This window comes from Oncorhynchus mykiss, chromosome 7 (genome assembly GCF_013265735.2).
Source record: "Oncorhynchus mykiss isolate Arlee chromosome 7, USDA_OmykA_1.1, whole genome shotgun sequence".
NCBI classification, from domain to species: Eukaryota; Metazoa; Chordata; class Actinopteri; order Salmoniformes; family Salmonidae; genus Oncorhynchus; species Oncorhynchus mykiss.
In genome coordinates, this window is record NC_048571.1 from 15,732,359 (window position 1) to 15,748,712 (window position 16,354).

Genomic DNA, 16,354 nt, shown 5'->3' on the forward strand with positions numbered 1-16,354 from the left:
GAGGGCCAGTTCCCCTTGCTGCCTACTGAAGATGACCCCTCACAAACCTCCTCTCTGCTTTCCTCACTTTTCTCTCCATCCTGATACATATCCCTTCTTATCCTCCGCCCCTCTTCTGTGTTCTAATCCCTCTCTCCTCTCCTTCTCTCCTCTCCTTCTCTCCTCTCCTTCTCTCCTCTGCATGTGTGTTTCCTCTCTCCTCTTTCTTTCTATCTTTCTTTTTACAAGTCCCACTCTTACTCAGGGTCCCAAGTCCCACTCTTACTCAGGGTCCCAAGTCCCACTCTTACTCAGTGTCCCAAGTCCCACTCTTTCCAAGTCTTACTCAGCTTTGGCTCAGACCACTGTCTCTTCTCCCTTCCCCCTCACCATCCCTCTCTTCCTCTGGTCCTCTGTTGCTCTGTCGTTCTTTGTCTCTGTCCTCTGTAATCAAACAAACACATCCAGACAAACAGAGACAGGAGATGTGGTCAGGAGAGATTTAACCTGATGCTACTGACTCTCTCTCTCCCTTTCTCTCTGAAACACAAACCATTTCTGGGTGATTTAGTGAACTCTGCTCTGATGGAGAAAGCAGCTCTGCTCCTGTCTGAAGCAATTCTGGTATAGGGATTACACACACACACACACACACACACACACACACACTCTGGGGAAAAACTTCCATTAAACACACACACACACACACCCCAGCGCTAACCCCGACCCACTCCTAAATCACCCCTAGACATGCTCTGCCACTGGACGTGTGTGTGTGTGTGTGTGTGTGTGTGTGTGTGTGTGTGTGTGTGTGTGTGTGTGTGTGTGTGTGTGTGTGTGTGTGTGTGTGTGTGTGTGTGTGTGTGTGTGTGTGTGTGTGTGTGTGTGTTACTGGAACCCTGTTTTATGAGCAGACAACAGAACAGAGGGCAGACCTAGGCAGTAATCAAGGTTGGGGTCTGTACATACTGTACCTACTGTATATGACACAGCTCAGCCTGCCCTCTGGTGGTGCTTAGCTGTAATAACACCCTCTCACACAAGGACAGAAACACACTAGTTGGTGGTAATGTTGTTTCTGTTCTCTCACCTCAGATCACGACTCGGAGGCAAAGAGAGTTCAGGAAGTGCTCTCCGCCATCGACAAACCACAGGTCAGTCACACACACATACCCACACGCAGACACACACTCACACACACACTCGCAGACAAAGACATCTGTACCTAAAGGCTCCCAGAGCAGTATGTCCTTTGGAGCCCAGAACACCTGCAGTCCCCAACCTGACCACACAGGGGCAGTATTGTACCACCTCATCACACAAAACTAGGGCCACAACACTACCGGTAATTTACCAAAGTTACCAGAATCTTCAGTAATTTTGGTAATTAACAGAACATCTATGGCAATCTATCGAAACTTTGGTCATTTATACTTGAATAACTTAAAAAAAAATATATATATAGTATTCATTTGTTATATTTGTATTATGTGCTATCTAACCTCCAAACGAGCTTCAATGCCATACAACACTCCTTCCGTGGCCTCCAACTGCTCTTAAACGCTAGTAAAACCAAATGCATGCTTTTCAACCGTTCGCTGCCTGCACCCGCACGCCCGACTAGCATCACCACCCTGGATGGTTCCGACCTTGAATATGTGGACATCTATAAGTACCTAGGTGTCTGGCTAGACTGCAAACTCTCCTTCCAGACTCATATCAAACATCTCCAATCGAAAATCAAATCAAGAATCGGCTTTCTATTCCGCAACAAAGCCTCCTTCACTCACGCCGCCAAACTTACCCTAGTAAAACTGACTATCCTACCGATCCTCGACTTCGGCGATGTCATCTACAAAATTGCTTCCAACACTCTACTCAGCAAACTGGATGCAGTTTATCACAGTGCCATCCGTTTTGTTACTAAAGCACCTTATACCACCCACCACTGCGACCTGTATGCTCTAGTCGGCTGGCCCTCGCTACATATTCGTCGCCAGACCCACTGGCTCCAGGTCATCTACAAGTCCATGCGAGGTAAAGCTCCGCCTTATCTCAGTTCACTGGTCACGATGGCAACACCCACCCGTAACACGCGCTCCAGCAGGTATATCTCACTGATCATCCCTAAAGCCAACACCTCATTCGGCCGCCTTTCGTTCCAGTTCTCTGCTGCCTGTGACTGGAACGAATTACAAAAATCGCTGAAGTTGGAGACTTTTATCTCCCTCACCAACTTCAAACATCTGCTATCTGAGCAGTTAACCGATCGCTGCAGCTGTACATAGTCTATCGTTAAATAGCCCACCCATTTTTATCTACCTCATCCCCATACTGTTTTTATTTATTTACTTTTCTGCTCTTTTGCACACCAATATCTCTACCTGTACATGACCATCTGATCATTTATCACTCCAGTGTTATTAACCTGCAAAACTGTAATTATTCGCCTACCTCTTCATGCCTTTTGCACACAATGTATATAAACTCTCTATTTTTTTTTACTGTGTTATTGACTTGTTAATTGTTTACTTACTCCATGTGTAACTTTGTGTTGTCTGTTCACACTGTTATGCTTTATCTTTGGCCAGGTCGCAGTTGCAAATGAGAACTTGTTCTCAACTAGCCTACCTGGTTAAATAAAGGTGTAATAAAAAAATGTAAAAAATGATCCATGAGTTTCTAGTGGATAGACCATTTCGTTCAAGAGAAAATAGCTTAATTAATTTAAAAAAGCATCTAATCAACATTGGCATTATTTTCTACTACCTCTGCAACTCTTCCAACTATTGACCGTGTTCACAACTGCCATCAGTTTAATGCAAAAACATTGACAAAAACACATTTTAACAGAAAATAAATGAAAGTGTGTTAACAAATATAAAAGGTTATTTCATGCTGAAACCCTCATATTAAACACCAATGGTATTCAATAAGTTCATTGTTTATATTTAGGATAATGTTTCACAGCTTTGTCATTCTATTTTTTTAATTTTAAAATCATCTTAATGAATTATTTCATATATTTTACATAGAGGGGCAGAGGTACCCAAAATGGCCACTAGATGTCTTGTGATAGATTACATCAAATCCAGTAACCCATAAAAGTTTCCCTCCCTTTGCAACCCTACACAGGACTCTAATGGATCTTCTGTACAGTATTCATAAGGAACACACTAGAAGTATGAGAGAGAGAGAGAGACTGTCAGCTTGGCTTCTAGAGGGAGAGGTCATATGAGACAGTCTTCAGTGTGTGTCTCTGGGATGTGGTTTGTCCCCAGGGCAGACAGGGTATTCAGTGGATGTGGTTTGTCCCCAGGGCAGATTGGGTATTCAGTCGATGTGGTTTGTCCCCAGGGCAGACAGGGTATTCAGTGGATGTGGTTTGTCCCCAGGGCAGACAGGGTATTCAGTGGATGTGGTTTGTCCCCAGGGCAGACAGGGTATTCAGTGGATGTGGTTTGTCCCCAGGGCAGAAAGGGTATTCAGTGAATGTGGTTTGTCCCCAGGGCAGAAAGGGTATTCAGTGGATGTGGTTTGTCCCCAGGGCAGAAAGGGTATTCAGTGGATGTGGTTTGTCCCCAGGGCAGACAGGGTATTCAGTGGATGTGGTTTGTCCCCAGGGCAGACAAGGTATTCAGTGGATGTGGTTTGTCCCCAGGGTAGAAAGGGTATTCAGTGGATGTGGTTTGTCCCCAGGGCAGAAAGGGTATTCAGTGGATGTGGTTTGTCCCCAGGGCAGACAGGGTATTCAGTGGATGTGGTTTGTCCCCAGGGCAGAAAGGGTATTCAGTGGATGTGGTTTGTCCCCAGGGCAGAAAGGGTATTCAGTGGATGTGGTTTGTCCCCAGGGCAGAAAGGGTATTCAGTGGATGTGGTTTGTCCCCAGGGCAGAAAGGGTATGGGTAAATGTTTCTTCTACTCAGACTGTCATTTCACCGACCCAGCATCCCTAACGGGGATGAACTGGAACATAAACTGATAGGAACTTTGTGTGTGTGTGTTATCTAATGTGTGTGTGGTGTTCCAGGTGTCCAACGTGCACGCGCGGGGTGCTAGGTTGTCCTGGGCTCCCCCGGTCGGGCTGGTGAACCGGTTCAGCAACAGCCAGTCTCTCACCTACGAGGTCTCTCTGTCCGACAAGGGACGGGACGGCAAATACAGACTTATATACAGGTAAAACACACCTATCTCTGATCCTAACTAGCAGGTAAAACACACCTATCTCTGATCCTGACTAGCAGGTAAAACACACCTATCTCTGATCCTGACTAGCAGGTAAAACACACCTATCTCTGATCCTGACTAGCAGGTAAAACACACCTATCTCTGATCCTAACTAGCAGGTAAAACACACCTATCTCTGATCCTGACTAGCAGGTAAAACACACCTATCTCTGATCCTAACTAGCAGGTAATACACACCTATCTCTGTTCCTAACTAGCAGGTAAAACACACCTAACACTGATCCTGACTAGCAGGTAAAACACACCTATCTCTGATCCTAACTAGCAGGTAAAACACACCTATCTCTGATCCTGACTAGCAGGTAAAACACACCTATCTCTGATCCTGACTAGCAGGTAAAACACACCTATCTCTGATCCTGACTAGCAGGTAAAACACACCTATCTCTGATCCTAACTAGCAGGTAAAACACACCTATCTCTGATCCTGACTAGCAGGTAAAACACACCTATCTCTGATCCTAACTAGCAGGTAATACACACCTATCTCTGTTCCTAACTAGCAGGTAAAACACACCTAACACTGATCCTGACTAGCAGGTAAAACACACCTATCTCTGATCCTAACTAGCAGGTAATACACACCTATCTCTGATCCTAACTAGCAGGTAAAACACACCTAACACTGATCCTGACTAGCAGGTAAAACACACCTAACTCTGATTCTGACTAGCAGGTAAAACACACCTAACTCTGATCCCGACTAGCAGGTAAAACACACCTATCTCTGATCCTGACTAGCAGGTAAAACACACCTATCTCTGATCCTGACTAGCAGGTAAAACACACCTATCTCTGATCCTGACTAGCAGGTAAAACACACCTATCTCTGATCCTGACTAGCAGGTAAAACACACCTAACTCTGATCGTGACTAGCAGGTAAAACACACCTATCTCTGATCCTGACTAGCAGGTAAAACACACCTAACTCTGATCGTGACTAGCAGGTAAAACACACCTAACTCTGATCCTGGCTAGCAGGTAAAACACCTAACTCTGATCCTGACTAGTAGGTAAAACACACCTATCTCTGATCCTGACTAGCAGGTAAAACACACCTAACCCTGATCCTGACTAGCAGGTAAAACACTCCTAACTCTGAACCTGGCTAGCAGGTAAAACACATCTAACTCTGATCCTGACTAGCAGGTAAAACACACCTAACTCTGATCCTGACTAGCAGGTAAAACACACCTATCTCTGATCCTGACTAGCAGGTAAAACACACCTAACTCTGATCCTGACTAGCAGGTAAAACACACGTATCTCTGATCCTGACTAGCAGGTAAAACATACCTAATTCTGATCCTGACTAGCAGGTAAAACACACCTATCTCTGATCCTGACTAGCAGGTAAAACACACCTAACTCTGAACCTGACTAGCAGGTAAAACACATCTAACTCTGATCCTGACTAGCAGGTAAAACACATCTAACTCTGATCCTGACTAGCAGGTAAAACACACCTAACTCTGATCCTGACTAGCAGGTAAAACACACCTAACTCTGATCCTGGCCTAGCAGGTAAAACACACCTAACTCTGATCCCGACTAACATCCAGACTAGCAGGTAAAACACACCTAACTCTGATCCTGACTAGCAGGTAAAACACACCTAACTCTGATCCTGACTAGCAGGTAAAACACACCTAACTCTGATCCTGACTAGCAGGTAAAACACACCTAACTCTGATCCTGACTAGCAGGTAAAACACATCTAACTCTGATGCCGACTAGCAGGTAAAACACACCTAACTCTGATCCTGACTAGCAGGTAAAACACACCTAACTCTGATCCTGACTAGCAGGTAAAACACACCTATCTCTGATCCTGACTAGCAGGTAAAACACACCTAACTCTGATCGTGACTAGCAGGTAAAACACACCTATTTCTGATCCTGACTAGCAGGTAAAACACACCTAACTCTGACCCTGACTAGCAGGTAAAACACACCTAACTCTGATCCTGACTAGCAGGTAAAACACACCTAACTCTGATCCTGACTAGCAGGTAAAACACATCTAACTCTGATCCCGACTAGCAGGTAAAACACACCTAACTCTGATCCTGACTAGCAGGTAAAACACACCTAACTCTGATCCTGACTAGCAGGTAAAACACACCTATCTCTGATCCTGACTAGCAGGTAAAACACACCTAACTCTGATCCTGACTAGCAGGTAAAACACACCTATCTCTGATCCTGACTAGCAGGTAAAACACACCTAACTCTGATCGTGACTAGCAGGTAAAACACACCTAACTCTGATCCTGGCTAGCAGGTAAAACACCTAACTCTGATCCTGACTAGTAGGTAAAACACACCTATCTCTGATCCTGACTAGCAGGTAAAACACACCTAACTCTGATCCTAACTAGTAGGTAAAACACACCTATCTCTGATCCTGACTAGCAGGTAAAACACACCTATCTCTGATCCTGACTAGCAGGTAAAACACACCTATCTCTGATCCTGACTAGCAGGTAAAACACACCTATCTCTGATCCTGACTAGCAGGTAAAACACACCTAACTCTGATCGTGACTAGCAGGTAAAACACACCTAACTGATCCTGGCTAGCAGGTAAAACACCTAACTCTGATCCTGACTAGTAGGTAAAACACACCTATCTCTGATCCTGACTAGCAGGTAAAACACACCTAACTCTGATCCTGACTAGCAGGTAAAACACATCTAACTCTGATGCCGACTAGCAGGTAAAACACACCTAACTCTGATCCTGACTAGCAGGTAAAACACACCTAACTCTGATCCTGACTAGCAGGTAAAACACACCTATCTCTGATCCTGACTAGCAGGTAAAACACACCTAACTCTGATCGTGACTAGCAGGTAAAACACACCTATCTCTGATCCTGACTAGCAGGTAAAACACACCTAACTCTGATCCTGACTAGCAGGTAAAACACACCTAACTCTGATCCTGACTAGCAGGTAAAACACACCTAACACTGATCCTGACTAGCAGGTAAAACACACCTAACACTGATCCTGAATAGCAGGTAAAACACACCTAACTCTGATTCTGACTAGCAGGTAAAACACACCTAACTCTGATCCCGACTAGCAGGTAAAACACACCTATCTCTGATCCTGACTAGCAGGTAAAACACACCTATCTCTGATCCTGACTAGCAGGTAAAACACACCTATCTCTGATCCTGACTAGCAGGTAAAACACACCTAACTCTGATCGTGACTAGCAGGTAAAACACACCTATCTCTGATCCTGACTAGCAGGTAAAACACACCTAACTCTGATCGTGACTAGCAGGTAAAACACACCTAACTCTGATCCTGGCTAGCAGGTAAAACACCTAACTCTGATCCTGACTAGTAGGTAAAACACACCTATCTCTGATCCTGACTAGCAGGTAAAACACACCTAACCCTGATCCTGACTAGCAGGTAAAACACTCCTAACTCTGAACCTGGCTAGCAGGTAAAACACATCTAACTCTGATCCTGACTAGCAGGTAAAACACACCTAACTCTGATCCTGACTAGCAGGTAAAACACACCTATCTCTGATCCTGACTAGCAGGTAAAACACACCTAACTCTGATCCTGACTAGCAGGTAAAACACACGTATCTCTGATCCTGACTAGCAGGTAAAACATACCTAATTCTGATCCTGACTAGCAGGTAAAACACACCTATCTCTGATCCTGACTAGCAGGTAAAACACACCTAACTCTGAACCTGACTAGCAGGTAAAACACATCTAACTCTGATCCTGACTAGCAGGTAAAACACATCTAACTCTGATCCTGACTAGCAGGTAAAACACACCTAACTCTGATCCTGACTAGCAGGTAAAACACACCTAACTCTGATCCTGGCCTAGCAGGTAAAACACACCTAACTCTGATCCCGACTAACATCCAGACTAGCAGGTAAAACACACCTAACTCTGATCCTGACTAGCAGGTAAAACACACCTAACTCTGATCCTGACTAGCAGGTAAAACACACCTAACTCTGATCCTGACTAGCAGGTAAAACACATCTAACTCTGATGCCGACTAGCAGGTAAAACACACCTAACTCTGATCCTGACTAGCAGGTAAAACACACCTAACTCTGATCCTGACTAGCAGGTAAAACACACCTATCTCTGATCCTGACTAGCAGGTAAAACACACCTAACTCTGATCGTGACTAGCAGGTAAAACACACCTATCTCTGATCCTGACTAGCAGGTAAAACACACCTAACTCTGATCCTGACTAGCAGGTAAAACACACCTAACTCTGATCCTGACTAGCAGGTAAAACACACCTAACTCTGATCCTGACTAGCAGGTAAAACACACCTAACTCTGATCCTGACTAGCAGGTAAAACACATCTAACTCTGATCCCGACTAGCAGGTAAAACACACCTAACTCTGATCCTGACTAGCAGGTAAAACACACCTAACTCTGATCCTGACTAGCAGGTAAAACACACCTATCTCTGATCCTGACTAGCAGGTAAAACACACCTAACTCTGATCCTGACTAGCAGGTAAAACACACCTATCTCTGATCCTGACTAGCAGGTAAAACACACCTAACTCTGATCGTGACTAGCAGGTAAAACACACCTAACTCTGATCCTGGCTAGCAGGTAAAACACCTAACTCTGATCCTGACTAGTAGGTAAAACACACCTATCTCTGATCCTGACTAGCAGGTAAAACACACCTAACTCTGATCCTAACTAGTAGGTAAAACACACCTATCTCTGATCCTGACTAGCAGGTAAAACACACCTATCTCTGATCCTGACTAGCAGGTAAAACACACCTAACTCTGATCCTGACTAGCAGGTAAAACACACCTATCTCTGATCCTGACTAGCAGGTAAAACACACCTAACTCTGATCGTGACTAGCAGGTAAAACACACCTAACTGATCCTGGCTAGCAGGTAAAACACCTAACTCTGATCCTGACTAGTAGGTAAAACACACCTATCTCTGATCCTGATTAGCAGGTAAAACACACCTAACTCTGATCCTGACTAGCAGGTAAAACACTCCTAACTCTGATCCTGACTAGCAGGTAAAACACACCTATCTCTGATCCTGACTAGCAGGTAAAACACACCTATCTCTGATCCTGACTAGCAGGTAAAACACACCTAACTCTGATCCTGACTAGCAGGTAAAACACACCTAACTCTGATCCTGACTAGCAGGTAAAACACTCCTAACTCTGATCCTGACTAGCAGGTAAAACACACCTATCTCTGATCCTGACTAGCAGGTAAAACACACCTAACTCTGAACCTGGCTAGCAGGTAAAACACATCTAACTCTGATCCTGACTAGCAGGTAAAACACACCTAACTCTGATCCTGACTAGCAGGTAAAACACACCTAATCTGATCCTGACTAGCAGGTAAAACACACCTAACTCTGATCCTGACTAGCAGGTAAAACACACCTGTCTCTTATCCTGACTAGCAGGTAAAACATACCTAATTCTGATCCTGACTAGCAGGTAAAACACACCTATCTCTGATCCTGACTAGCAGGTAAAACACACCTAACTCTGAACCTGACTAGCAGGTAAAACACATCTAACTCTGATCCTGACTAGCAGGTAAAACACATCTAACTCTGATCCTGACTAGCAGGTAAAACACACCTAACTCTGATCCTGACTAGCAGGTAAAACACACCTAACTCTGATCCTGGCCTAGCAGGTAAAACACACCTAACTCTGATCCCGACTAACATCCTGACTAGCAGGTAAAACACACCTAACTCTGATCCTGACTAGCAGGTAAAACACACCTAACTCTGATCCTGACTAGCAGGTAAAACACACCTAACTCTGATCCTGACTAGCAGGTAAAACACACCTAACTCTGATCCTGACTAGCAGGTAAAACACATCTAACTCTGATCCCGACTAGCAGGTAAAACACACCTAACTCTGATCCTGACTAGCAGGTAAAACACACCTAACTCTGATCCTGACTAGCAGGTAAAACACACCTATCTCTGATCCTGACTAGCAGGTAAAACACACCTAACTCTGATCGTGACTAGCAGGTAAAACACACCTATCTCTGATCCTGACTAGCAGGTAAAACATACCTAACTCTGATCCTGACCATGCAGGTAAAACACACCTATCTCTGATCCTGACTAGCAGGTAAAACACCTAACTCTGAACCTGACTAGCAGGTAAAACACACCTAACTCTGATCCTGACTAGCAGGTAAAACACATCTAACTCTGATCCTGACTAGCAGGTAAAACACACCTAACTCTGATCCTGACTAGCAGGTAAAACACACCTAACTCTGATCCTGGCCTAGCAGGTAAAACACACCTAACTCTGATCCCGACTAACATCCTGACTAGCAGTTAAAACACACCTAACTCTGATCCTGACTAGCAGGTAAAACACACCTAACTCTGATCCTGACTAGCAGGTAAAACACACCTAACTCTGATCCTGACTAGCAGGTAAAACACACCTAACTCTGATCCTGACTAGCAGGTAAAACACATCTAACTCTGATCCCGACTAGCAGGTAAAACACACCTAACTCTGATCCTGACTAGCAGGTAAAACACACCTAACTCTGATCCTGACTAGCAGGTAAAACACACCTATCTCTGATCCTGACTAGCAGGTAAAACACACCTAACTCTGATCGTGACTAGCAGGTAAAACACACCTATCTCTGATCCTGACTAGCAGGTAAAACACACCTAACTCTGATCCTGACTAGCAGGTAAAACACACCTAACTCTGATCCTGACTAGCAGGTAAAACACACCTAACTCTGATCCTGACTAGCAGGTAAAACACACCTAACTCTGATCCTGACTAGCAGGTAAAACACATCTAACTCTGATCCCGACTAGCAGGTAAAACACACCTAACTCTGATCCTGACTAGCAGGTAAAACACACCTAACTCTGATCCTGACTAGCAGGTAAAACACACCTATCTCTGATCCTGACTAGCAGATAACACACACCTAACTCGGATCCTGACTAGCAGGTAAAACACACCTATCTCTGATCCAGACTAGCAGGTAAAACACACCTAACTCTGATCGTGACTAGCAGGTAAAACACACCTAACTCTGATCCTTGCTAGCAGGTAAAACACCTAACTCTGATCCTGACTAGTAGGTAAAACACACCTATCTCTGATCCTGACTAGCAGGTAAAACACACCTAACTCTGATCCTGACTAGCAGGTAAAACACTCCTAACTCTGATCCTGACTAGCAGGTAAAACACACCTATCTCTGATCCTGACTAGCAGGTAAAACACACCTAACTCTGATCCTGACTAGCAGGTAAAACACACCTATCTCTGATCCTGACTAGCAGGTAAAACACACCTAACTCTGAACCTGACTAGCAGGTAAAACACATCTAACTCCGATCCTGACTAGCAGATAAAACACACCTAACTCTGATCCTGACTAGCAGGTAAAACACACCTAACTCTGATCCTGACTAGCAGGTAAAACACTCCTAACTCTGATCCTGACTAGCAGGTAAAACACACCTATCTCTGATCCTGACAAGCAGGTAAAACACACCTAACTCTGATCCTGACTAGCAGGTAAAACACCTATCTCTGATCCTGACTAGCAGGTAAAACACACCTAACTCTGAACCTGGCTAGCAGGTAAAACACATCTAACTCTGATCCTGACTAGCAGGTAAAACACACCTAACTCTGATCCTGACTAGCAGGTAAAACACACTTAATCTGATCCTGACTAGCAGGTAAAACACACCTAACTCTGATCCTGACTAGCAGGTAAAACACACCTATCTCTGATCCTGACTAGCAGGTAAAACATACCTAATTCTGATCCTGACTAGCAGGTAAAACACATCTAACTCTGATCCTGACTAGCAGGTAAAACACATCTAACTCTGATCCTGACTAGCAGGTAAAACACACCTAACTCTGATCCTGACTAGCAGGTAAAACACACCTAACTCTGATCCTGGCCTAGCAGGTAAAACACACCTAACTCTGATCCCGACTAACATCCTGACTAGCAGGTAAAACACACCTAACTCTGATCCTGACTAGCAGGTAAAACACACCTATCTCTGATCCTGACTAGCAGGTAAAACACACCTAACTCTGAACCTGGCTAGCAGGTAAAACACATCTAACTCTGATCCTGACTAGCAGGTAAAACACACCTAACTCTGATCCTGACTAGCAGGTAAAACACACTTAATCTGATCCTGACTAGCAGGTAAAACACACCTAACTCTGATCCTGACTAGCAGGTAAAACACACCTATCTCTGATCCTGACTAGCAGGTAAAACATACCTAATTCTGATCCTGACTAGCAGGTAAAACACATCTAACTCTGATCCTGACTAGCAGGTAAAACACATCTAACTCTGATCCTGACTAGCAGGTAAAACACACCTAACTCTGATCCTGACTAGCAGGTAAAACACACCTAACTCTGATCCTGGCCTAGCAGGTAAAACACACCTAACTCTGATCCCGACTAACATCCTGACTAGCAGGTAAAACACACCTAACTCTGATCCTGACTAGCAGGTAAAACACACCTAACTCTGATCCTGACTAGCAGGTAAAACACACCTAACTCTGATCCTGACTAGCAGGTAAAACACACCTAACTCTGATCCTGACTAGCAGGTAAAACACACCTAACTCTGATCCTGGCCTAGCAGGTAAAACACACCTAACTCTGATCCCGACTAACATCCTGACTAGCAGGTAAAACACACCTAACTCTGATCCTGACTAGCAGGTAAAACACACCTAACTCTGAACCTGGCTAGCAGGTAAAACACATCTAACTCTGATCCTGACTAGCAGGTAAAACACACCTAACTCTGATCCTGACTAGCAGGTAAAACACACTTAATCTGATCCTGACTAGCAGGTAAAACACATCTAACTCTGATCCCGACTAGCAGGTAAAACACACCTAACTCTGATCCTGACTAGCAGGTAAAACACACCTAACTCTGATCCTGACTAGCAGGTAAAACACACCTATCTCTGATCCTGACTAGCAGGTAAAACACACCTAACTCTGATCGTGACTAGCAGGTAAAACACACCTATCTCTGATCCTGACTAGCAGGTAAAACATACCTAACTCTGATCCTGACTAGCAGGTAAAACACACCTAACTCTGATCCTGACTAGCAGGTAAAACACACCTAACTCTGATCCTGACTAGCAGGTAAAACACACCTAACTCTGATCCTGACTAGCAGGTAAAACACATCTAACTCTGATCCCGACTAGCAGGTAAAACACACCTAACTCTGATCCTGACTAGCAGGTAAAACACACCTAACTCTGATCCTGACTAGCAGGTAAAACACACCTATCTCTGATCCTGACTAGCAGATAACACACACCTAACTCGGATCCTGACTAGCAGGTAAAACACATCTATCTCTGATCCAGACTAGCAGGTAAAACACACCTAACTCTGATCGTGACTAGCAGGTAAAACACACCTAACTCTGATCCTGGCTAGCAGGTAAAACACCTAACTCTGATCCTGACTAGTAGGTAAAACACACCTATCTCTGATCCTGACTAGCAGGTAAAACACACCTAACTCTGATCCTGACTAGCAGGTAAAACACTCCTAACTCTGATCCTGACTAGCAGGTAAAACACACCTATCTCTGATCCTGACTAGCAGGTAAAACACACCTAACTCTGATCCTGACTAGCAGGTAAAACACACCTAACTCTGATCCTGACTAGCAGGTAAAACACACCTAACTCTGATCCTGACTAGCAGGTAAAACACTCCTAACTCTGATCCTGACTAGCAGGTAAAACACACCTAACTCTGATCCTGACTAGCAGGTAAAACACACCTAACTCTGATCCTGACTAGCAGGTAAAACACTCCTAACTCTGATCCTGACTAGCAGGTAAAACACACCTATCTCTGATCCTGACAAGCAGGTAAAACACACCTAACTCTGATCCTTACTAGCAGGTAAAACACACCTATCTCTGATCCTGACTAGCAGGTAAAACACACCTAACTCTGATCGTGACTAGCAGGTAAAACACACCTATCTCTGATCCTGACTAGCAGGTAAAACACACCTAACTCTGATCCTGACTAGCAGGTAAAACACACCTAACTCTGATCCTGACTAGCAGGTAAAACACACCTAACTCTGATCCTGACTAGCAGGTAAAACACACCTAACTCTGATCCTGACTAGCAGGTAAAACACATCTAACTCTGATCCCGACTAGCAGGCAAAACACACCTAACTCTGATCCTGACTAGCAGGTAAAACACACCTAACTCTGATCCTGACTAGCAGGTAAAACACATCTAACTCTGATCCCGACTAGCAGGTAAAACACACCTAACTCTGATCCTGACTAGCAGGTAAAACACACCTAACTCTGATCCTGACTAGCAGGTAAAACACACCTATCTCTGATCCTGACTAGCAGATAACACACACCTAACTCGGATCCTGACTAGCAGGTAAAACACACCTATCTCTGATCCAGACTAGCAGGTAAAACACACCTAACTCTGATCGTGACTAGCAGGTAAAACACACCTAACTCTGATCCTGGCTAGCAGGTAAAACACCTAACTCTGATCCTGACTAGTAGGTAAAACACACCTATCTCTGATCCTGACTAGCAGGTAAAACACACCTAACTCTGATCCTGACTAGCAGGTAAAACACTCCTAACTCTGATCCTGACTAGCAGGTAAAACACACCTATCTCTGATCCTGACTAGCAGGTAAAACACACCTAACTCTGAACCTGGCTAGCAGGTAAAACACATCTAACTCTGATCCTGACTAGCAGGTAAAACACACCTAACTCTGATCCTGACTAGCAGGTAAAACACACTTAATCTGATCCTGACTAGCAGGTAAAACACACCTAACTCTGATCCTGACTAGCAGGTAAAACACATCTAACTCTGATCCCGACTAGCAGGTAAAACACACCTAACTCTGATCCTGACTAGCAGGTAAAACACACCTAACTCTGATCCTGACTAGCAGGTAAAACACACCTATCTCTGATCCTGACTAGCAGATAACACACACCTAACTCGGATCCTGACTAGCAGGTAAAACACACCTATCTCTGATCCAGACTAGCAGGTAAAACACACCTAACTCTGATCGTGACTAGCAGGTAAAACACACCTAACTCTGATCCTGGCTAGCAGGTAAAACACCTAACTCTGATCCTGACTAGTAGGTAAAACACACCTATCTCTGATCCTGACTAGCAGGTAAAACACACCTAACTCTGATCCTGACTAGCAGGTAAAACACTCCTAACTCTGATCCTGACTAGCAGGTAAAACACACCTATCTCTGATCCTGACTAGCAGGTAAAACACACCTAACTCTGAACCTGGCTAGCAGGTAAAACACATCTAACTCTGATCCTGACTAGCAGGTAAAACACACCTAACTCTGATCCTGACTAGCAGGTAAAACACACTTAATCTGATCGTGACTAGCAGGTAAAACACACCTAACTCTGATCCTGACTAGCAGGTAAAACACACCTATCTCTGATCCTGACTAGCAGGTAAAACATACCTAATTCTGATCCTGACTAGCAGGTAAAACACATCTAACTCTGATCCTGATTAGCAGGTAAAACACATCTAACTCTGATCCTGACTAGCAGGTAAAACACACCTAACTCTGATCCTGACTAGCAGGTAAAACACACCTAACTCTGATCCTGGCCTAGCAGGTAAAACACACCTAACTCTGATCCCGACTAACATCCTGACTAGCAGGTAAAACACACCTAACTCTGATCCTGACTAGCAGGTAAAACACACCTATCTCTGATCCTGACTAGCAGGTAAAACACACCTAACTCTGAACCTGGCTAGCAGGTAAAACACATCTAACTCTGATCCTGACTAGCAGGTAAAACACACCTAACTCTGATCCTGACTAGCAGGTAAAACACACTTAATCTGATCCTGACTAGCAGGTAAAACACACCTAACTCTGATCCTGACTAGCAGGTAAAACACACCTATCTCTGATCCTCACTAGCAGGTAAAACATACCTAATTCTGATCCT

At 44.3% G+C, this 16,354-nt stretch overlaps 1 protein-coding gene across 1 annotated transcript in view; it reads left to right on the forward strand.

The window, feature by feature from the left end:
• fndc3ba (fibronectin type III domain containing 3Ba) overlaps window positions 1–16,354 on the forward strand; it is a 164,697-nt gene that overhangs the window by 82,813 nt on the left and 65,530 nt on the right. Inside the window, exons 8-9 of the mRNA XM_036982736.1 lie at window positions 1,075–1,133; window positions 4,010–4,155. Of these exons, the coding sequence (XP_036838631.1) occupies window positions 1,075–1,133; window positions 4,010–4,155 (205 nt within the window). The remainder of the gene's footprint in view (window positions 1–1,074; window positions 1,134–4,009; window positions 4,156–16,354) is intronic.